The sequence below is a fragment of the Myotis daubentonii genome, chromosome 6 (assembly GCF_963259705.1).
Source record: "Myotis daubentonii chromosome 6, mMyoDau2.1, whole genome shotgun sequence".
Taxonomy (NCBI): Eukaryota; Metazoa; Chordata; class Mammalia; order Chiroptera; family Vespertilionidae; genus Myotis; species Myotis daubentonii.
In genome coordinates this window covers 4,299,390-4,321,496 of record NC_081845.1, presented here as the reverse complement: position 1 = coordinate 4,321,496, position 22,107 = coordinate 4,299,390, and the positions used below count along the sequence as shown (strand labels likewise).

The 22,107-nt window shown below is 50.0% G+C and overlaps 1 protein-coding gene across 4 annotated transcripts in view; it reads left to right on the top strand.

Moving 5' to 3' along the window:
- The window catches only part of FNDC1 (fibronectin type III domain containing 1), a 69,045-nt gene that overhangs the window by 34,614 nt on the left and 12,324 nt on the right, over positions 1-22,107 (top strand). For all 4 annotated transcript variants that reach the window (XM_059699917.1, XM_059699918.1, XM_059699916.1 and 1 more), the window contains 8 exons: positions 145-252; positions 4,690-4,878; positions 6,232-8,463; positions 10,108-10,208; positions 12,116-12,227; positions 13,088-13,576; positions 18,566-18,634; positions 20,014-20,157. In XM_059699917.1, the coding sequence (XP_059555900.1) occupies positions 145-252; positions 4,690-4,878; positions 6,232-8,463; positions 10,108-10,208; positions 12,116-12,227; positions 13,088-13,576; positions 18,566-18,634; positions 20,014-20,157 (3,444 nt within the window). The remainder of the gene's footprint in view (positions 1-144; positions 253-4,689; positions 4,879-6,231; positions 8,464-10,107; positions 10,209-12,115; positions 12,228-13,087; positions 13,577-18,565; positions 18,635-20,013; positions 20,158-22,107) is intronic.

Genomic DNA, 22,107 nt, shown 5'->3' with positions numbered 1-22,107 from the left:
GAGCGAATGTAGCATCTTCTCTCATTACGATAAAAGTTACCAGGTGGCTCTGCAATAAACTGCATGTAAGGACCCCATGCCGTTTACTTTAGAAGATGCACAAGTGCGTTTTCAAACCTTGGACCCTTGACCTTCCTTTTGCAGCTCCTACGACGGCTCCGGAGAACTTAAAAGTCTGGCCAGTCAATGGCAAAACCACAGCTGTCACTGTAGCTTGGGACTCGCTGCCTGAGACTGAGGGCAAAGTGAAAGGTAGGAACCTGGCGACTGAGGGCACGAGGTGCACATGGGAGTGAAATCCCCCAGATACCATATTGACTCTGAGAAGCCCTGGTTCCAATCACAGGCCTGGTGGCTGCGCTAGGAATAGGGACGCAACACACGTCTATGCGGTGCTAACCCAACGGACGAGGAGATTCCACGCAGGGGTTTTCATTGTCGGTGAGATCCAGGGAGTCACGAAGGTGACTTCCACCTTCTGTATGCGCAAGGGTCTGGGTACTGCTCTCAGGAGGGGGTTTTCTGTGTTTGACTGTATGGGAGTGACATCCTAACCTTTACACACACAAATGACCCTGGTTTTTCATGTTTCGGGTCTTTTCATTGTGCCAGCAAAATCCCGGAAAGTGGGAGTGAGCAGGAACCCCACGGGACCATGAGTGTCTTGAATGGGACCAAAAATCTTTTTAATGGGATTGAGAACTCAAGTATTAAAATCAAATGGAAATTTTCCCCCCTATTTGTCAGCTTTTAAAATTAATTACTTTGGGGGAGTTGAGGAAAATATGTCCTTAAAATAATAATACTGTAGATTTAAAAATAGGGTAAAATATTAACAAATAGTTAAATTCAAAAGTGTCTGTTGAGAATACTAAATAGAAGCACAAATCTTTTCAATGTAAAAACATCCAAGAACCTTCCAGAAGTCTGTAGGAGATATTGTGAAGGGGCGTACTGAACTTTTCCCTTGACATCACTTATACAAATGTACCCTTTTTATTGTTACACAATCTTGGAAGACAAATTTAAGTCTTCAGAAACTATGAAACGTCGTGTCCAGAAACTATGAAAAGTTTGTGTAAGCTTAAAGAAATCCAGCAAATTACCACCAATTTTCCTTGAGAATCTCTTAACTGAAATAAATAACTTGTTCTCTTTTGTCTACAACTAAGGACCTTTTCATGGGACAATAGAAGGAAGGTAGACATGAGATAGTCTTTTCTAAACTTAAGGTTTCCCCACTTTCTAGTTTTTTTAAGAAGAAAATATTGTACTATTCTTACTCATTTTTTCTCTAGTGGAATAAATTAGAAACAAATGAAGAGAAGAAACATTTAGTTGGCCCTTTCAAAATAATTCTTTTTATAAAAGTTTGAACATTGGCTCCTTCTGGACTAAGTATTGTTGTAATGCTGGGAAGTGAATAAGGACAGTTTTTGGCAGACTACTCTTTTTAGTTATAAAAACATCAATCATTGCTCCTTTCGTGACATTATTACCATGCTACTTTTATTTTCTTTCCCTCTTCCACGTCTTGGTTTATACTTCTCTCTCTGGTGAAAGAAGCTCCCTGGTAGTCAATTCAATATTACCAGAAATAATAATAGCTACTGAGTTATGTCCAAAAGAACTCACAGATTTTCATAAAGGTGTGGTAGTGGGATTGAAAATTCAAAATTATACCAGGACATTTTTTATGTATGAGAAATATAAAACACAATAGAATATAATTTGACATGGTTAACTTTTCTCCAAATGAAGTAAATCCATAAAAATATCTGAATTAAAAAGGAGACATATGTAATACTCTTAGTAATACTTTAAGCAATAAAACAAAATTTTTAAAAAATAAAATCAATAAAAACAAACAAACAAAAATATCTGAATTACCAAATTTCATAGACAGGCATTCTTTTAATTTTGACTTTTAACCACCACAAATGACCAGTTTATTCATTTTCAACAAGAACACTTCTTTTTGTCCTACAAATGCTTTAAAAGATACTTTTTAAAGATTAGGTCCTCGGTAAAAGAAAAGCTCTTACCTGCCTCCATGGGAAGTTTGACAATTGCTTGGTTTTTCTGTAATTCAGTTTTTTGTTAGCTCCCAGTCATATTAATTTGATAAGTTTTGTGAATCTTGAGTTCACTGGGAGGAAATAGGCATGGCAGTTTTTAGCTGAGGGTGAAAACTGTGCTTTAAAACATGGTTTCCGTATGGGACAGCATTTCCATATAAGCACAGAGATACATGAGATCCTTGGACTGAATTCGCTATGATGTCCAATGAAGGGCATTAAATGCTTACAGATGTAGCCAATTGAAGATAGAAACATTACACAATGCATACATCTGTTACTCAGCGCCTTTTCCTTACAGTTTTAAATACTGTGAACTATCCTTATCTGCATATATTCAGTTTTTATAATCCATACAAAGGTAAAATTATATTCCAAATATGAAATTTAATTGGCTTAAACTGAACCAGAATTGCCCAGATGAATTCACTGGAACCCTTGGAGATGTCAGTAGCTATTCAGAATCAGTTCCTAGAAGCTGTCATTTCTTTTCCCACAGCTTCTTCCACTCAGGAGATAATTCTGTCATAATAAATTAGAATAGAACTACGATGCATAGAAAACACAAACACGGCAGAAATGTCTTTTGTAAACTGTATGAAGACTGGCCTCTTGGGTTCCCTACACTGAATGTCCTAAGAATGGGCAATGCCAGCTCATTAATTGGTAGTCTGTCCCGCAGCCGGGCGAACAGTACCCCTTGCCCGCGCCTTTATGCTCTGACTTGTCCTGGCGTGTTTCTTGGTCCATTCACCTAGTGACGCGCGCTCCAGCCCATCCTGCCCTACAGTCCATTCACCTAGTGACGCGCGCTCCAGTCCATCCCGCCCTACAGTCCATTCACCTAGTGACGCGCGCTCCAGCCCATCCTGCCCTACAGTCCATTCACCTAGTGACGCGCACTCCAGTCCATCCCGCCCTACAGTCAATTCACCTAGTGACGCGCGCTCCAGCCCATCCTGCCCTACAGTCCATTCACCTAGTGACGCGCGCTCCAGTCCATCCTGCCCTACAGTCCATTCACCTAGTGATGCGCGCTCCAGTCCATCCTGCCCTACAGTCCATTCACCTAGTGATGTGCGCTCCAGCCCATCCTGCCCTACAGTCCATTCACCTAGTGACGCGCGTCCAGTCCATCCTGCCCTACAGTCCATTCACCTAGTGATGCGCGCTCCAGTCCATCCTGCCCTACAGTCCATTCACCTAGTGATGTGCGCTCCAGCCCATCCTGCCCTACAGTCCATTCACCTAGTGACGCGCGTCCAGTCCATCCTGCCCTACAGTCCATTCACCTAGTGACTCGTGCTCCAGCCCATCCTGCCCTACAGTCCATTCACCTAGTGACTCGCGCTCCAGTCCATCCCGCCCCTCCGGTCCATTCACCTAGTGACGCGCGCTCCAGCCCATCCTGCCCTACAGTCCATTCACCTAGTGACCCGCGCTCCAGTCCATCCTGCCCTACAGTCCATTCACCTAGTGACGCGCGCTCCAGCCCATCCTGCCCTACAGTCCATTCACCTAGTGACACGCGCTCCAGCCCATCCTGCCCTACAGTCCATTCACCTAGTGATGCACGCTCCAGCCCATCCCGCCCTACAGTCCATTCACCTAGTGATGTGCGCTCCAGCCCATCCCGCCCTACAGTCCATTCACCTAGTGATGTGCGCTCCAGCCCATCCCGCCCTACAGTCCATTCACCTAGTGACGCGCGCTCCAGTCCATCCTGCCCTACAGTCCATTCACCTAGTGACGCGCGCTCCAGTCCATCCTGCCCTTATAGTCCATTCACCTAGTGACGCGCGCTCCAGTCCATCCTGCCCTACAGTCCATTCACCTAGTGACGCGCGCTCCAGCCCATCCTGCCCTACAGTCCATTCACCTAGTGACGCGCGCTCCAGCCCATCCTGCCCTACAGTCCATTCACCTAGTGACCCGCGCTCCAGCCCATCCTGCCCTACAGTCCATTCACCTAGTGACCCGCGCTCCAGCCCATCCTGCCCTACAGTCCATTCACCTAGTGACGCGCGCTCCAGCCCATCCTGCCCTACAGTCCATTCACCTAGTGACACGCGCTCCAGCCCATCCTGCCCTACAGTCCATTCACCTAGTGACGCGCGCTACAGCCCATCCTGCCCTACAGTCCATTCACCTAGTGACGCGCGCTCCAGTCCATCCTGCCCTACAGTCCATTCACCTAGTGACTTGCGCTCCAGCCCATCCTGCCCTACAGTCCATTCACCTAGTGACGCGCGCTCCAGTCCATCCTGCCCTACAGTCCATTCACCTAGTGACGCGCGCTCCAGCCCATCCTGCCCTACAGTCCATTCACCTAGTGACGCGCGCTCCAGCCCATCCTGCCCTACAGTCCATTCACCTAGTGATGTGCGCTCCAGTCCATCCTGCCCTACAGTCCATTTACCTAGTGACGCGCGCTCCAGCCCATCCTGCCCTACAGTCCATTCACCTAGTGACTCGCGCTCCAGCCCATCCTGCCCCTACAGTCCATTCACCTAGTGACGCGCGCTCCAGCCCATCCTGCCCCTACAGTCCGTATTGGGGACACAGCACTGTTTTCACTGTCCTCCTTCCAACCGTCTGCCAATCGTTTCAGAGTACATTCTCTCGTACGCCCCCGCGCTCAAGCCTTTCGGAGCAAAGTCCCTGACCTTCCCCGGAGAGACCACTTCTGCCCTCGTGGACGGCCTGCAGCCGGGGGAGCGCTATCTGTTCAAAATCCGGGCGGCCAACAGGAGAGGCTCAGGGCCTCACTCCAAAGCCTTCATCGTCGCTATGCCAACAAGTAAGCATTGCGTGTCTTCCCTCTCTTTTTGCTTCATGCATTGCATTCCTTATGAATCATGGCTCTTGCTTGGGTTTTTTTTAGGCTAAGTTTGCACTGTGATTTATAGAACGTTTGATAGTCCCTTTAGAAAGTAGTCATCCCGAAGACTAAAATGTTATTGATTGCTAATAACATCAATCACTATTACGATATTACATAAACATGAAAGTATGAGCTCTGTGATTAATCTTATATCGCTGTGTAACCGGGGGTTATGATGACAGGGAAAGAGCATTTTTACAAGTGTAATGTGGCCTTGTTAGCTGTCAGCTCTCTTCAATTTCCAAATAGCATTTGAAATGCGTAGTTTGTATTGCATTACTCAGGAGTGCAGCTTGACTCAGAAGAACTTCAGTACCTTTGTTTATCTGATCGGGATCAGAACCAAGCAAGTTAATGAAACCCAGAAATGGAGCGGACTGATTCTGGATGGCGACTCCTGTCTGCCTCCCCCATTCACACCATATTGGTGGCTCTCTCCTCCATCATGTACTGTGAGGATCCCCAGGGCACCCCAAAGTCACACAGTCTGTCTTGGAAGGAAATGAAATAGCTGTTTGCTCCCGGCTGGGCTCCCCTTTGCTATACAGATTCCCAGCTCTGACAGCACCCCTTTCCTCCTTCAGTTCTGCTCGCAAGAAAGGGGAAAGCATAGGGCACACTTAATGTGCTGCCTACCTCGGGAGTCTTTATTTTTGGCTCTATTTTGGAATTACAAATGTATTTATTACTAAAGAGATTTTAATAGAGAAGGAGAAAGCAAGTAAGGACATGTTGGGGGGACAGGCACTCTTGGTAATGCTCAGAAATTACAAATCTGTTGCTCGCCCGTCACTTCCCAGGCATGCAACACATCCCCACGCCTCTGCGTGTGGAGGCCATTTAACGTTTCATCCCCGGTTCCTATACATTTCTCGCCTACATTGTCAAGAAGGGCTATGGCGCATTTGTAACATACCGAGAATTCGTCTTATTACAAAAGTCCTATCTAAGATCTTGCTTTTGCAAAACCAATGGATGACGTCAAAGTACTCATTTGAGAATTCCTTCAAATACTAAGCTGCGACTAACCTAACTGCATTCACAGAAATTCTCACCCATATTGTTTAGCGCTGTATCTATGGCTGAAAGCAAAAGAGGACTTTCAACGCGGTGGCTGTAATTGAGAAAAGTGTCCAATGTTCTGAAGAATGAGAACTTGTCAGTTGCAATTTCCTCTGAAACGCCTCCACTGCCACCTTTAACACTCAATTTGTGTTGCAAAGCTTTGAATTTCGTCTCTGATGGCAAATTCTTTCCCATCTATTCCAGGCAGGACCAGTGAGCCCGATGCCCGGCAAAAAGCTGGCACAATGGAGAACTGGAAGCAAGAAACCTCGCAGCCGCCCTCGCCTCCCAGGGCCGCAGCTCCCTCGAAGCACGCCCACCTGCCCGTTTCTCCCCAAGGCAGACATGCCAAGCACCCTCCTGACTTGAAGAACAAAATACCGGCCAACGGCGGGGTGCCCAGGAAACCCCAGGCGGCAGAGCTCACGGATGCGGAGGAACTGGACCCCCAAGGGGACCCCCCGACCTTGCCCTCCGAGACCCAGGGCCAGCAGCGCCCGCCCAGGCCGCCGGGCAGACCCGTCCACCCCGGCCTTGCTGGACGGACTCCGGGGAGAGTCCGAGCGCCAGTGCTGCCCCGACAGGAAGGCGTGGACAAGCCCGGCTCCTCGCCCCCCTCCCACCCGCGAGGGGCATCCCTGTGGGTCCCCCACGCGCCCACCGCGGGCAGCTCTCGCCGCCCGGCCCACCTGCCGTCCAGCTCTGCGGACAACGACTCGCTGGACTGGGAGGAGGGAGAGCCGGCCACAGGCTCCCTGGACCCCAAAGACGCCTCCTCGGAGCGCCTGCACCCCGAGAGCGTGCCCGCCCGGCCAGCTCTGGGGCCCAGCCGCCACCCCACCTCCAGCGCGCGCCCCCGCGGCCCCGCGCTCCAGGGCGCCAGGCCGGCCCTGCCCGCGCGGAGGGCGCCCTACTCGGAGGCCGCACCCCACGGGGGCGCATCCCGGCTGCAGCCCACCGAGCCCCAGCCCGGGCCCCCGCTCCCCCGGGGCGGGAAGGACGGCCATGACGGCCCCGCCGCCAAGTCCCACGCGCCCTCGCGCCCCACCAAGTCCTCACCGGTCTCCTCGCGTGTCGCTCCCAGGCCCCAGGCGCCGCGGAGGGTGGATGGCGACAGTGACGCGGCAGATGCGGTCCCGGGCCATGTCGGTCCGCACAGAAACAAGCCCTTTGCCGCCCACGGCAGGTACCCGAGCCGCTCTGGCTACGGCCGAGGCCCCCGCCTCCAGGCCTCAGGCCCCCCGGCGCCCACCGGGACCCCCCGGGCGCACGCGCAGGGCGCGGAGAGCGAAGCGGAAGAGGAGAAGCCACTTCCGGCCACGGCGGTGCAGGGCCACGTGCCTTCCTCCTCCTGGCAGCCCGCCTCCCGGGCCGGGGACCAGCCGAGAAGAGGCCCCCAGCGCGGGACGAGCCTGGCGCCGAGGGACCCCCTGGCAGGGAACCCCGAGTCCGCCGGGACCCGGGCCGCCGCGCACCTGCCGGACAAACCTCTGTCCTCGAAGGCGCAGGACGTGCCATGGAGCACGGACTCGGGGGCGGCGCAGTCCCCGCACCACCCCGGGCCCAGCGCCCCCAGGAGGAAGCCCGCGTCCCCCCCGGCGGGGCGCTCCCACCTGGACCCTTACGCTTACGGGTCCAGGGGCAGCCAGTCGTCCCTCCCCGAGGGTTCCGAGCGCCACGCTGGCGGGCGCCACGCGGACAGCACAGACGCAGAGACCCTGGGCACCAGGGCACACGCGGCCCGGGCCAAGGACACCACCCCGGCCCTGCCCAAGCACCGCCAGGTGGAGGCCCCCACGGGGAGCGCGGGCGACGGTCACCCCCGCAGGCCCGCGGGCGCCTCTCCGAGGCCCGGCCACCCCCACGCCCCCGCCCGCGCCAGGGTCCCCGGGCGCGCGGAGCCCCAGGAGGCGGGGAAGAAGGACGGGGCGTCCAAGAAGGAGGCCCTGACCGCTAAGTCTCCGCAGTCCGTTTCGGCCGAGGAGGAGGCGGAAGAGGAGGAGGAGGAAGACACGTGGTTTCTGAAAGGAGGGAAGGACGAGGACCCGCTGTCCGCCTCTGTTTCTAAGTGGCCCCCCTCCTCCATCCCCAGGGGCAGCAAATACACAGACAGGAGCAGCGCGGAGACGGACTCTGCCAGCGCGCCTGCTGCCCCCCGAAGGGACTCCCCCCGGGAGGAGCGCCCCACTCTCCCGCAGCGGCCTCCTTCTGCAGGCAGCGCCCCCAGAGCCTCATACCTCCCGCCCAGACACCCCCCTCGCAGCCCCAGCACGGCCAGCGCCCCGGTGGGCACCCCGGCGCGGCCCCGGTACACGACGCGCGCCCCTCCCGCCTACGCCTCCACCACGCCCATGCTGTCGCTGCGGCAGCGCATGATGCACTCGCGGTTCCGGAACCCCTTCTCCCGCGCGCCCGCCAGGCCCTCTTTCAGACAAGGTACTGGTTTTGTCTCATCCTCACTGTGCTTTTCAGTGCTGTGCGCAGCGATTCCTGGAGAGCGTCCGTGTTTTCCAGCGTCTGCGATGCTCAGGCACCGGTCCGCAGCTTTGCAGATGTGACGGGATTCCATCCTCTTGACCTTCTGGTGGGGTTTTCAGGGTTTCTCCTGGTTTCCAGCTGAGGCGGCTGGGGCTGGGGCTGCGGGGTCTGTGCGGCTGGCCCAGGTCAGACAGCCAGGAGGGCTGAGCGGCAGCCCTAACCCAGCACTGAGTCCCCCAGCCCTGGCCGCTGCACGACCCCACTCGCCCCTGACCACTCGCCCTGCTCTTCACCGTGAAAAGCCGTGATCCCAAAGCAGGTTCCTGTACTGGGGCGACTTTGAGCTGTTCCCGTGCCCGGCACATCGGAGGAGTCAGTAAGAAATGTGCTCCTGTGTGCCTGGGCCGTGTTCTTGTTGATTCTGCATACAAAGCCCTCAACTGAACACTCGGCACAAACTCCGATGTCTTGCCATGAACTGCTTAGACGCTGCACTCAGTGATGTTGTTTAAAACTGGTGGGAAATACACGTTCAAGACAATTGTCACCTAGAGTTGGAACAGGCAGGTGTGTGATTACATTGAGGAGGAAGGTAGACAGCTGTGAACCGGAGTCTACATGGACCCCAGGGCAGGACCTAAGTAAAGTATTTACGTGGCACTGCACTCACCCTGCATGGAGCCAGGGCTTGACAGAGCCTCTCTGAGCGAACATAGTGGCGCTTGTTCATCTGTACAAGGTTTTGTCCGTTTAGTTCAGTGGAAAGACGGAACACGTGCCTCACGTTGACGTCAGGGTCCATTAAAATGGACTGTCTTCAGCCTAAGACCCCGGTGACAAACAGCTCACATGCCCTTGTACAAAGTACTCAGTACATGTTTAATTTTCATTAACCATCTGAGCAAGAGAAATAAGTCTGACCTGCAGGTCATTGTCAGGGAGCCCAAGCCCTTGATCCCATGGAGGGGCGGGACCACAGAGCGCCCCCAGCAGAGCGAGGGGACTGCGGCTGAGAAATGGCAGGAGATGGAGAGGAAGGGCAGGAGACAGGAACAGGCGGACACAGCAACCGAGAGGGCTGCCAGCTGGGCCTTGTTCTTCCTCTCCAAGCAGGTGCTTCCCAAGCGGCCGGCAGAGCTCAGCACGCCGAGTCAGCCCCGCGCATTTGTCCTTGGCGGTTGACGGTGGGGACCGGAGTCGTCCAGGGCTAGTTGTGCTGAGTAACCCTGCTGAGGAGAGCAGGACAGCAGCTAGCACGTTTCAGAGACAATTTTCTCCAACCCCCCCCCCCCAACTTCCAACTCGTTAAAATAAAGCTACACGACTAAGGCCTTTAATCTTCATCTGGATAATTTACTTATGCTGAACACTCCCATTCCTCCAATACAGCCAGAAAACCGTGACTTTACTGTGCTCTTGACATTCGTATTTGTCATGTAGAAGTCACAGTTTAGACTATCATCATCTCATGGACATGAGCTGTTGCTTTAAAGTTCTGTTCGTGTTTCTGTTTGAAATGATGTTAACGCTTATGGATTGGCATGAGGCCAACTCTGTAGGCACGTGGCATTGACCAGGTTCTGTTACTTGTTTCCTGTGCAGGTTATAACGGCAGGCCAAGTGTAGAGGGGCGGGGACTGCCCGGCACTAATGGAAAACCGAGCGGACAGAGAATTATCAATGGCCCTCAAGGAACAAAGTGGGTAGGGTGAACTTCTTTACACATCTCAGTTCTCATGCTGTTGGGAAGAGAAAAATGGTGGACGTTGTGTACCAATAACGAAGCAGTCTTTTCCCTCTTTTTCTCTGGTTTTAACCACTCATCTGTCAATATGCTGTACTATATGCATTCTTCTAGCGACCACAGAGATCTTTGATTCTCCTGAGTAACTAGTTTTTTTCTCATAGCTAATAAGATGAGGCCAGGGCACTCAGACAAAGGGCACTCACACAGTCGTGACACAGAACTTGAGGCACAGCCTCTCATATGAACTTCTATTTTCCCAGTTTATTTTTTGTTTATTGTTTAGTTAAGTACACATATTTTCAGCAAATTGTCTCAAACTCTTTGTCAAAAGGAATTAGAGTGAAAATAAATGAACAAGCAAGAAAACCCTGAATCAAACAGGCAATTTTCATCAGATCACCGTTTGAATCTTCCAATAATTGTTGTTTGTCTAAAATAACAAATAGGTATCAGTATTTGATGTATGTTTAAGTTAAATGACTAACTTCTTGGGTTTAAGATAAATGTTTAGGGATTTTAGGTGGCTTGAGGGTAATGAGAAGAACACTTTATAATATTCAGAGATTTGAAATATTTTTTCAAAGAATCAGAAAAGTATTCATGGTGGAATTCCCAGTCAGCACTTCCCATTTATAACAATAAGGTTTAGGAAAACATATTGGATTTCATGAAATGTTCAGTACAGCTTATTTAAAGATAGTTCTTCTCGTTTCTCAAAGGAACTGATATTTATTCCAGGAAGAAATGCATAGTAAAGCAAATGTCATGTAAACAATTTTGAATTGAACTGTATGGGTAGATTTCAAAAGTAGGGTTTATATCAATGAGCCTTACTTTAATTACCGAGTCCGGACCCAACAAAATGGCCTGCTGGCAGGGGCTCCTTCACTGGTCTGAGCATGCACAGTCGTGGTTCTCAACGTTAGTGTCAGAATCCCTGGGGATTTGCCAAATATGGTCTCAGATATGGCCAGGTAATTTGCATATCTGACAAGTTCCCAGGTGACACTGAGTATGCTGGCCTGGGACCAGACTTTGAGAACCACTAGGGTGGAGCATGAGTTTGTTCCTTAATAGGGATAGCAATACCTTTTTTTCAAGTTTTATAATTCCTTAGGGTATTCCTTTTTGCATACGTACTATATTGGGCAATTTAATTCCAAATTAAGTTGTTTTTGTTATATTAACCTTGATTTTTCACATTAACAGTAAAATGGAAGCATATCATGTTTTTAATATATTAGCAATACATGTTCATTGCAAGAGGTTGAAACAATTCAGAAATATGTGAAAAATATAATAAGCATTCCAAATCACTTTTTAAGGATCATCATTGTGAGCGGTTTGGGATGTAGCCTTTAGATTATTTTCTCTGCAGTTTTAAGCTTATAGACACCAATGAATATATTTTTATTTTTGAAAAATCTTCATCCCTGTAATCTGAATTTATATCAGGATATGCCACTATATGTAGACATTTTCAATCCTTTTCACTGGCTGCGTAGTATCCCACTATATGGATGTGCCACAGTGTCTTTATCTCTGCCCTCCATCGGTGGACACTTCAGTTGTTTCCTATTTTTCAGCAGTACATCATCGTAATAAATGGTAGTCTGTACATATTTTGTATATTCTAGAAACAAAATAATTTACATGCTGTATGGGTAAGCAATTATAATAGGAAATACAATTGTTTTACACTTTATTCTCATTCAACCTTATGAAGGATGCTGACAAAAATAATGTTTCCTGCTCACTTCAGTATTTCCTTCTGTGGAAGCTTCATGCATGTATTCCCGTAGTTGGATGAATGTGACCATTTTGAATGTCCAATATAGTCTTTAATCTGTGTCGTGGATTTAGGTGGTGGATCTTGATCGTGGGTTAGTATTGAATGCAGAAGGAAGGTACCTCCAAGATTCACATGGCAATCCTCTTCGGGTTAAACTAGGAGGAGACGGTCGAACCATTGTGGGTAAGTGAGAATGGTTCTTACGGAACAAAAGTGTCCTGACTTCGCCCTGATTTTTAATGGGTGCCCTTGGTCCAGTTACTTTTGACCACGTGCTTTTCCTTGGATATAACTGTCAGCAGTATTTCCAATGGAATCCACCCTCTGAGGAAAGGTGGCACTCAACTTTGTTCTGGAAATTGGCATCCTTGAGCAGGAGTCAGCCAACTCCGACCCACTGGCCAAACCCTGCCTGCTGCCTGTTTTTGTGTGGCCTGTGAGCTCAGAAGAGTTTTCACATGTTTAAATGATTGTAAAAATAATCAGAGAATGATAGTCTCTGTGACATGTGGAAATGACATGAAATTCACACTTCCGTGTTCACGCACAGGGGCTCGTGGGACATAGGAACACTCGCCTGTGCACTGCCTGTGGCCTTTGTCCCCTGCAGGGCAGAGCTGAGCAGCCACAACAGGCAGCGTCTGGCCGTAAAACTCCAAGTGCTTCCTCTCTGGTTCGTTAGAGAAAGCATTTGCCACCCCGGGCCCCAAGCAGCACTTTTCCTCCTCGCTGTAGGGATGAGAGGGGAGAGAGTCACTCTCCTTACGAAAGACTAAGCGTTGTATCGGGTGATGGGGCCAGGGGATGCATGTTATTAATTTAGACGAAGTAGCACAGAGTAATGGGCAAGCTGGTGAGCCCAGGGATGTCTGGGTAGCAGCAGGTATGTCTGCCTCAGCGAATAGCCTTTCAAATGCCCTTTCTTTGCCTTTTTACTGATTAAAATACAAGAATAACAAGCTTTCAGGAGACATTTCCACTTGCTTTTTACTTCCTCTGATTGTGTCCCCTCGTTGCACAGACTGTATTTGATCTTGTTTCAGATCTGGGAGGGACCCCCGTGGTGAGCCCTGACGGGCTCCCCCTCTTCGGGCAGGGGCGACATGGCAAACCCCTGGCCAGTGCCCAGGATAAGCCCATTTTGAGTCTTGGAGGGAAGCCTCTGGTGGGTTTGGAGGTCGTCAAAACAACCACCCGTGCCGCCACCACCACCACCACCACCACCACCACCACCACCACCACCACCGAGAGACCCACCACTACCCCTCGGCCCACCACGGCAACCCTGCGGCCCAGGACCACCACCCGCCGCACCACCACCACCACCACCCGCCGCACCACCACCACCCGCCCAACCACCACCACCCTGCGCCCAACCACCACCATCCGAACCACCACCCCGACAACCACCACCACCCCCGAGCCCACCACAGCCGTCCCCACCTGTCCCCCCGGGACCCTGGAGCGGCATGACGAAGACGGCAACCTGGTCATGGGCTCCAGTGGGGCCCCGGAGTGCATCCCTGAAGAAGGTAACTGCCTTCATCTAACGGTGGCCCACGTCACTGCCTCGCTGCCTATCAGCGGGGGGTCCCACAAGCTGCAGGGAGGGGGGGCAGGGGGACAGAAACTAGGGGTGTTTCTAATCCTACAAGGTTTGTTCAACAGCACTGTGCCACAGCCAGGGTTGTCAGAGTTAGCAAATAAAGATATTGCACAGGACATGCTTACAATATAAATTACGTGTCATTTACCTAAAATTCAAGCGTAAGTGGGCATGCTGTGTTTTATCTGGCAGCCCTTTCCACAGCCCAAGTCAAAAAATTAGCTAAAACATGGAACATTATTAGTGTGGACTAGCATTTCCGAAGTGTGTCCCTGGGTATCAGTAGGTTAGTATTTGTTAGATAGAAAGATGGATGGATGGATGGATGGATGCATGGATGGATGGATGGATGGATGGATGGAGAGAGATATGTAAGCTATATGTGTATGGCTCTGTGAGTAGCTGTGTGATTTAAACAAGGTTAAATGACTGTCTTCCTGTTGGGCCATTCGGGCTATTTTTCAGTCTCATGGTGAGTTTCCGGGGAAAGTTGTTCCCCGGCACGTTGGGCAGGGGGACACTTTTTGATCAGCAGGAGGGGCTTCCACTGGGGGAGGGGACTGCACCAGCTCCCGGCTCTGGGACACCCACTCGGGCCGTGCTCTGCCCCTGCGCGTCGTCCTCCTGACAGCGGAGCTGGGACCCTCAGGGTCGGGGCGCGTGGAGCTGAGACGCGTCGTCTCTGCGGCTGCATCAGGCGTGGAGGAGGCGAGTCCTCTTCTCCCCGCAGGGAGAGGTGGGTTGCGTGTCGGCTGCAGAGCTTATGTCTTTCTAAGCGACTGCGGCGTGAGGACCTACCTTTCAGCCACCACTCGCAGACCGGGGATCCTCTCACAGCACCGCTGACCGCTGACCGTGCCAGGCTCCAGCCAGTGTCGACTTGAATGCCGTCCCCGAGGCGGGCATTGTGTTTGAAGGCCGCCCTTGCGCGAACAAGTTCCAAATAACCCTGTCCATTTGCCCCGTGCATGCGAGCTAGACTCACCTTCGGGTTCCTGGTTCCAGCACCTTCCGTACGTTCCTTGACCCCGTCTGCATGCATTAGCGTCTTATCTTTAAACACAGAGCTGTAATTAGAGTGTTGACTTAACAATTAGCTGTAAGCAGAAGAGTGACTACTTTGGATTTCGCTTTCATTGCCATTATCAATATTTTGAATTTTCTTTTGTTGCTTTTATAGGCTTTATTGCTGTTCCTTCATTTATTTTGTATTTTTGGCCTCTTATTTGGCATGAAAGTGGATATTTTTCTTGGCATGTTATTTCTCCTTTTCTTTGCAAATCTTCATATATACACAGGGTGGGCAAAAGTAGGTTTTCAATTGTGAGTACACAAAACACAGTTTATCCTTCTATTATTAACCTTTGTATTATTTATTTGTATTACAATTGTAGACGTACTTTTGCCCACCCCTGTACATATATTCTTTTCTGCATCCATGTCCCTCCTTTGATTCCCTGATAGTCAAGTGTCAATAATGACTTGCCTCTAGGCAGCATTTTCAAAATAAGTACTAATAAATACAAAGTTCTGGGGAAAAAATTAAATGTAAGGGAAAAAGTGCATCATCTTTAGATAAGATTACAATGTATTACAATTCATTACTTAAAAAAAACAGTTGACCCTTAACACGGGTTTGAAAGCACAGGTCCACTTATATATGCAGATTTTTTTTTTCAATAAAAACTATAAATGTATTTTCCTTATGATTTTCTTAACATTTTTTCTCTAGCTTACTTTATCATAAGAACACAGTATGCAACAGATATAACTTACAAAATATGTGTTAACCGACCATTTGTGTTATTGATAAGGCTCCCATCAACAGTAGGCTCTCAGTAGTTACGTTTTGGGGGAGTCAAAATATACTCAGATTTTGACTGCATGGGTGGTCGGTGCCCCACCCCCTGCATTGTTCAAGCATCAACTGCAATTTGAAAATCGGTCACAATTACTCTAGGAAATCCTGTGCATTGTCTACAACATGCAATCGTTTTCCCTTTCTTGGCTGGACACCTTGCGGTGGCCTGGATGTGCCAACACACCCTGCGCGCTGTGCTGACTCAGTGGAGACGCTTCCAGAAAGGGGCTCTGATGGCAGCAGAGCCATGTCCTAGGTCTCCCGACCGAACTGCAGGACCACCCACCCCGGCTCCTCTGCTTCCTCTGCTCTGAGTCTGTTCTCTCACACCCTCTCTTTTGTTGTACTGAGCATACAGTGCTCACTTCCAAGGCCTGGGGTCCATGTGGGCACAATTAGTATTTACCAAGCACTTCGTTTATTGTTGTGATAATTACAATTTAGAACCAGCATTAGTGATCAGGGAATGCATATCTGCTTATCCAAGCCCCACCCCCTGACCCTCATCTGGTGGACAGTTGTCATACGCCATTGGCAAAGTCCTCAAGTTTTGTTTCTAGGCCTCCAACTTTAAAATCTTCTCAGTCTCAGGTCATGGCTCCCCTGGTTAAAGCATGCCCCCTTTTCCTGGAAACATGGCATTCAAGTGACGTTCTGGAATAACCTGTATTGTGCAGCCATCCCAGCAATGCAAGTGTTTATGTCCTTTTGCGTTTGTCACAGGTGCCGTCCTTGCGTGTCTTCCTGTGGGCATGGATGCAGATTACACGCTTGCTTCCAGCGTACTGCTGCTTCCACGTCTCAGTTCCTTTCTCTCCACATGCGCACACACACATCCTTTTTACTTGCTCTGACTGCAGTAGAGAGAGTGCCTTCCTCCCGGTACCTGATCCTTCCTCTTCGGTATCTAAACACCACCTTGAGCGAGAGCCGTTCCCCGTTTCTACCTGCGGAGTAAGAGCCTTGTGCTTCAGGTTCCCTCTCTGCAGCGGGTCTGATGAGGTCATGTGTTTGGAAATGGGAGGCGCCAGCTGAGCATCTTTGACCATTTGTGGGGCCTGTTTCAGTAACAGTCATGTTGGAATGGCCCCACTGGCCACGCTCTCTCCCAAGACAGAAAAGGCGAAGAGGATAATAAAAAAGTCACTGGAGCTGGACCAACCGTACACTTTGCAAATGCCCTTGGTTTCAAATGACCGTCATTCACCTCCTCTCTGAACTACTGAGAATCATTTTTATAGTTTTCAAAAATACCTCTGGAGCTAAGGCCTCATTTTTGGAGATATTTTGCACTCGTTTTTTTTTAATGGCCATTTGAATAAGTCACTCAAGAGAATAAACCAGGGGTCCTCAAACTACGGCCTGCGGGCCACATGCGGCCCGCCGAAAACATTTATCCGGCCCACCAGGTGTTTTTGCCGCCGCTGTGTGCATAGGAATTTGTTCATAGTTTTTTTTAAAACTATAGTCCGGCCCTCCAACGGTCTGAGGGACAGTGAACTGGCCGCCTGTTTAAAAAGTTTGAGGACCCCTGGAATAAACCATCCACCGTGGTTGGCGGCTGGCAGTTACTTGTACATGAAGAAGTGGAAGCTTTTGACATTGGAGCAGGGTTGACTCATACAACATCCACTTTCACGTAGTTCCAGGTGGTTGAAAGGCATCAGGAGGGGCAAATTCTGTGGTCAGCTTAAAATATAAATACACTGATTCCACCTTGGAAGTGACTTTTACTTGGAATCAAGATGGTGCTATTTTGGAAAAATCTGCCTGCCTTTGTTTGTTTGTTTTTTAAAGAAGGAGCACTGCATTACTCAGTATGATGATTACTTTTGCCAGAAGACGGAACTTGCTCACCCGAATAGGGGACCCTGCCTTGCGGGTACCAGGCACCATTTCTGTGACCTGCTGCCCGGCTGGGGTACTTCAGCGCCTCCAGGAATTGTACTTCACCCTGGGCATCCACGAAGGAAACCCTACACTTTCCCTTCCCTTGTTCAGTCTGAGATTCAAAAATTATATGACTTATTCATTTGTGACTTGGCCAGAAATAACAGTGAAAAGAAACGGGTCTGAACCGATAATGAGGAAAAACAAGACTCTGTTCTTAACAGTTCAATGGACGAGGGAAAGAAAGAGGTGTTTCTGGAAACAATAGCAGGATGACCTCCAACGCTAGGTGCCCTGAACTTGAAAACTGCTCGACTTGACCCAGCCCAGGAGTAATTCCTCTTGGATCCAGGCGTATTGACATTGGAATGACCGAAGGGAAACCATGTCTAATGGTTTTTCGTGAAACGACCATTGTGAGCCCTGAGGGTGGATCATTCGCTTCTCTCTTGCGGACACCCATGGGCCCCATCAGAGCATGCCCGGCCTTAGCACCGAGAGGGTGAAGTGGGTGCTGGGCGTCCCCCAGGCCCCGGTGGCTTCGGGCTTTGCCCTGTGTTCCTCGGAAGGGCCGGTGGCCAAGGTCCTCCGCTGGCGGGGTTTGTTTTGGCGCCGTTGCATTCATGATGTTATCCAAACCAGCCTCAAAGGAGGCCAGTGGGCTGAATCCTGGGGAATGATCAATGAGTGTCTCACAATGAAAAGTTCAAATTGGTGCCTGTAATTTTTTAGGGGAGGGGTTTATACACCCTCCACTTCACCTGCTCCTTCATTGAGCTGTGGAATGGTGATTCTAGTAGCGCAGCTTAAGGTTTACAAGCGACTTCATGGCTTAGTTGAACATTTAAAAAGTGGAGACAGTTTATGAAGGATAAAGTATACAGTCTTTGGAGCCAGAGGGTTTGAAGTTTGAGTGCAGTGTTAGCTCTGCCTTCGCCAGCTGTGGGGCCCCAGGCACATGTAAGTCCTTGGTGTCCGTGGCTGCCAAGCGGGTATGAGTCCTTGCATGTATCTTCTGAGCAAGTGCAGGAGGCCCTGACTCTGAGGACTTATGCCCTTGAACCGGCCACGGGGGGAGAACCATTGTGCCCTGGACACGGTCCTGAGCCGCCTGGGAAGAAAGCCCGGAGCCCCGGTGACCTTCTCTCCCTTCCTCTTCCCTAGATGACTTCTCAGGATTGGAGACAGACACGGCCACACCCACGGAAGAGGCCTACGTTGTCTATGATGCAGGTACTAACTGGTTTTAAGCACATTATTTGGATAATTTCTTTCCTGGTGGGAGGACCTTATTTTAATCCCTAAGTGGATGTTCTGAATTGCAGTTTCCTTCAGAACCCTGGGGCGGGGGCCGGGCTTAGGGAAGGTGGTTGCACCCCACACGTCTAAGTTACCCCCGGTGCATATCTGATTCAAAGAAAGCGTGTGCGTGATTGAAAATACAGCTTCCTAACAAGTTCCCTCTGCTCCCCACCTCTCCCTTCCAGCCTCTCCTTCCTCCAAAATTCTCAGCTGCCCCGTCTGAGCCTCCCCCTCCTCCGCTCTTCGTAAAACTGACCAAGATCTCAGCTTCCTCTCTGGGCTCTTCACATTCTTCCCTGTTCTCTCTTTTTCTAATTCCATGGCAAATGCAATGCTACGGATGTGTTGATTTTTTAAATCATAGAATCTTTTCAAGTAAGGGTAAGCGTATAAGATTAAGAGTACAAAACGCCTTGGGTAGCATCTGGAACTGTTTCTCAATGAATGGTCACAGTGGTGTTGTTATACTTACGACCCTGCGACTCGTTGGAGAAATTCATGTCGGCACCCTGCGACTCGTTGGAGAAATTCATGTCGGCATCCTGTCCCCACCCGGGTGGCGGCCTTTGACACTCAGAGGTCCTCACTTTTGCCCTTCACCTTGCCTGCTATTAGCCATCGCTCCAATGGTCTGAAATCACAAATGTGGGAGCAGTGTCTCCTTTGCTGCAGTTATAATACAGTTTGATGCAGTGGTTGAATCTTGCAAACAAAAATGAACTTAAAAGAAAACATCCATGTCAGCAAGCAGAGGAAGGTTTCTTAGCACCTTTGCAAACACTGTGCAGCTTCCCTTTACCTCTGAGCAGCTGAAAAGGGAGCAGTTTTATTTTCTTTTTTAAATATTAAAAGATTATTTCTCTTAGTGAAATTAATCCCACCTCCTCCTCAGAAAAAAAGCCAAAGATGATAAATAGAAAACAATCAAGTTTATTTTCTGATGGGAATCTGTTATGCTCTAGAAGGGGAACTGATTTAGGTAGAGACTGGCCTTGGACAAGGACCAGGACCGTGCTAAACTGGATGAATTCTAAGGCTCTCTCAGCTTTGATTTAAAAACTTCATTTTTTTTTCTGGTCAGATGTGGTTCTTTTTTCCCGTCCTCTCTTTTCTCTGCAGCTGCTTTTCTGAGGGGACTGAAATGGGGGGAAATACTGTTTTATTAGAAATTATGTTTGGGCACGGCATTTATCATGGGGTGTGTGCGCGCACACTTTAATCTAGAGTGTGGTCTTAGAAAGTCTCTTTTGGCTGCAAACAGCGCTCCTTTGCAGGGAGTGCCCAGTTACAGAACCTTCATCCTGTTTCAGATTATGAACTTGAGACCTCCAGGCCACCGGCCTCCACCAGGCCCCCCACCACGGCTGCCACGCCCGCCGTCATCCCAGCAGAAGGCACCATTAGCTCCTTCCCCGAGGAAGAGTTCGACCTGGCTGGGAAGAAGCGATTTGTTGGTAAATAGACCTTTCTTAACCAGAGGAATGGGGTTTTAGCTTGGGCCCTTTGAAGATGAACATAGCCGGCCCCCTGGCCTGGCCGAGGAGGTCCATGTGGAGCAGAAACTTTCCCAGAGTGAAGTTTCCACTTGGGGCGACCAGCGAGTCACTCCTGTTGCGACCACAGGGACTCTCTGCAGACAGCAGGAGAGGGGCGCATGCGGGGGACTTGGAATTGGACAGAGTGGAGATGGGCTGATCTGTGTGGCCTGAGAGTAAGGGACACGTAGGGAGTATCAGGTCGGGAACATGAGTATTTTTGTCGCGGCCAATGTCTGAGACGGGACTTCCTCGGGGCTCGCAGAGATGAGCACTGACCGACTGATGGTAGCCCAGAGCCAGGGCTTTCCTCTGAGTCACTGCCTCTCTCTCTCATTAGCCTCGAGGCCTTGGGACCCATGAATTTATCCTCCTCCTTTTTGGCAGCTACGGAGACAGTTTTGAGAGGAAACTGTTTTGCTAAACTGTGTTCCACTCCCTGTGGGAGTCTTCTTTTCCCATGTCCTTAATGAACTTCACTAACGAGGCACTTAGATTAATATCTTAGTAGAAAAAAATAATATATGACTAAGTAGACTGGCAACAGCTTAAACTAATATCACACTCTTTTGTTTCCAAAACAAATGCTCTGCTATAAGCAGAGAACAGCTCTTGCCAGCCAAGATGTAGTTCTGAGTGTCTCAACGACACGCACTTGAAGAGTGAGAGTAATGTGAGGCGGCATTCCTGCGGGAGGTGCCAATGCTGGCCCGTGGCATGCAGCAGCCGGCTGAATTCACCAGATCCCACTCTCTAGTTGCACGCCGGACTCGGAACTCCTGCCAGCACTGTTATCAGCTGTCCCCGAGAACTCCGCTGAAGACGGAGAGGCTGCCGTTGTCTGGCTGTTTCTGTGTGTCCGTAATCTATACAGCATAGATTGCTCTCCAAAACTTACAGATGAGATCCATGGACAAGCCCTGAAGGCCCAATTTTATACAAACTATTGGAAATAGAGGAGCTAAAAACTGCCTTTGGTCGGAATGGCCACTGAGAATGAGCACCCGCACCAAAAGATGCAATGGAACACTTAGAAAGTACTAGAGCCCTGGCCCGTTTGGCTCAGTGGATAGAGGATTGGCCCTTGGACTAAAGGGTCCCGGGTTTGATGCTGGTCAAGGGTCCATACCTCTGATGCAGGCTTGATCCCTGGCCCTGGTCGGGTGCATGCGAGAGGCAACCAATCGATGTGGCTCTCTCACGTAGATGCCTCTCTCTGTCTCTCCCCCTCCCTCCCACTCTCTTTAAAAATCAATGGGAAAATGTACTCAGGTGTGATGAACAAAAGAAGAAGTGCTAGAACGAGAGCACTCTGGAGCCTTATGTGTATAACGCCTGGCCCTGTGTCCCTGGCGTTTCCAGCTTCTCACAGAGCGCGCATCTCAAACAGCTGTGGGCTTCTTTCCCGGGCCCCCCTCAGTGTCAACAGACTCAGCAGGGCATGGGACATCAGTCCAAGTCCTGCCTTATTCCTGGTGCCCTGGTGCCCACTGAGGTTAGTGTAGGAAAACCTCGAACCTGTTCATAAATGTGGGTAGCTGTTATTGTGCTGAGCAGAGTGTTGTAGAAGGCTGTTCAGGCCTGGCCTTTGCAGACATTCCAGATGGGGATGGGGGTCACGGAAGCCCTAGAGAAGGCCTCCCAGGATTGATGCCAGAGGCTGTATATCTTGAACAGTGTATATTCCTTTCTGGTCCCAAGACTGTCTAGGGAATGGATTTTGTTCTGGGCCTGATTCACACTTTTCCAAATGTTTGGGCACAGGAATGGTAAAATGCTGCAGATCTAACTTATGTTAAATGAATTGCAGTTGGGGATCTTTCATAGTCATCAATGTTCATGGGGCAATAGCATCTTTTGAAACCACGA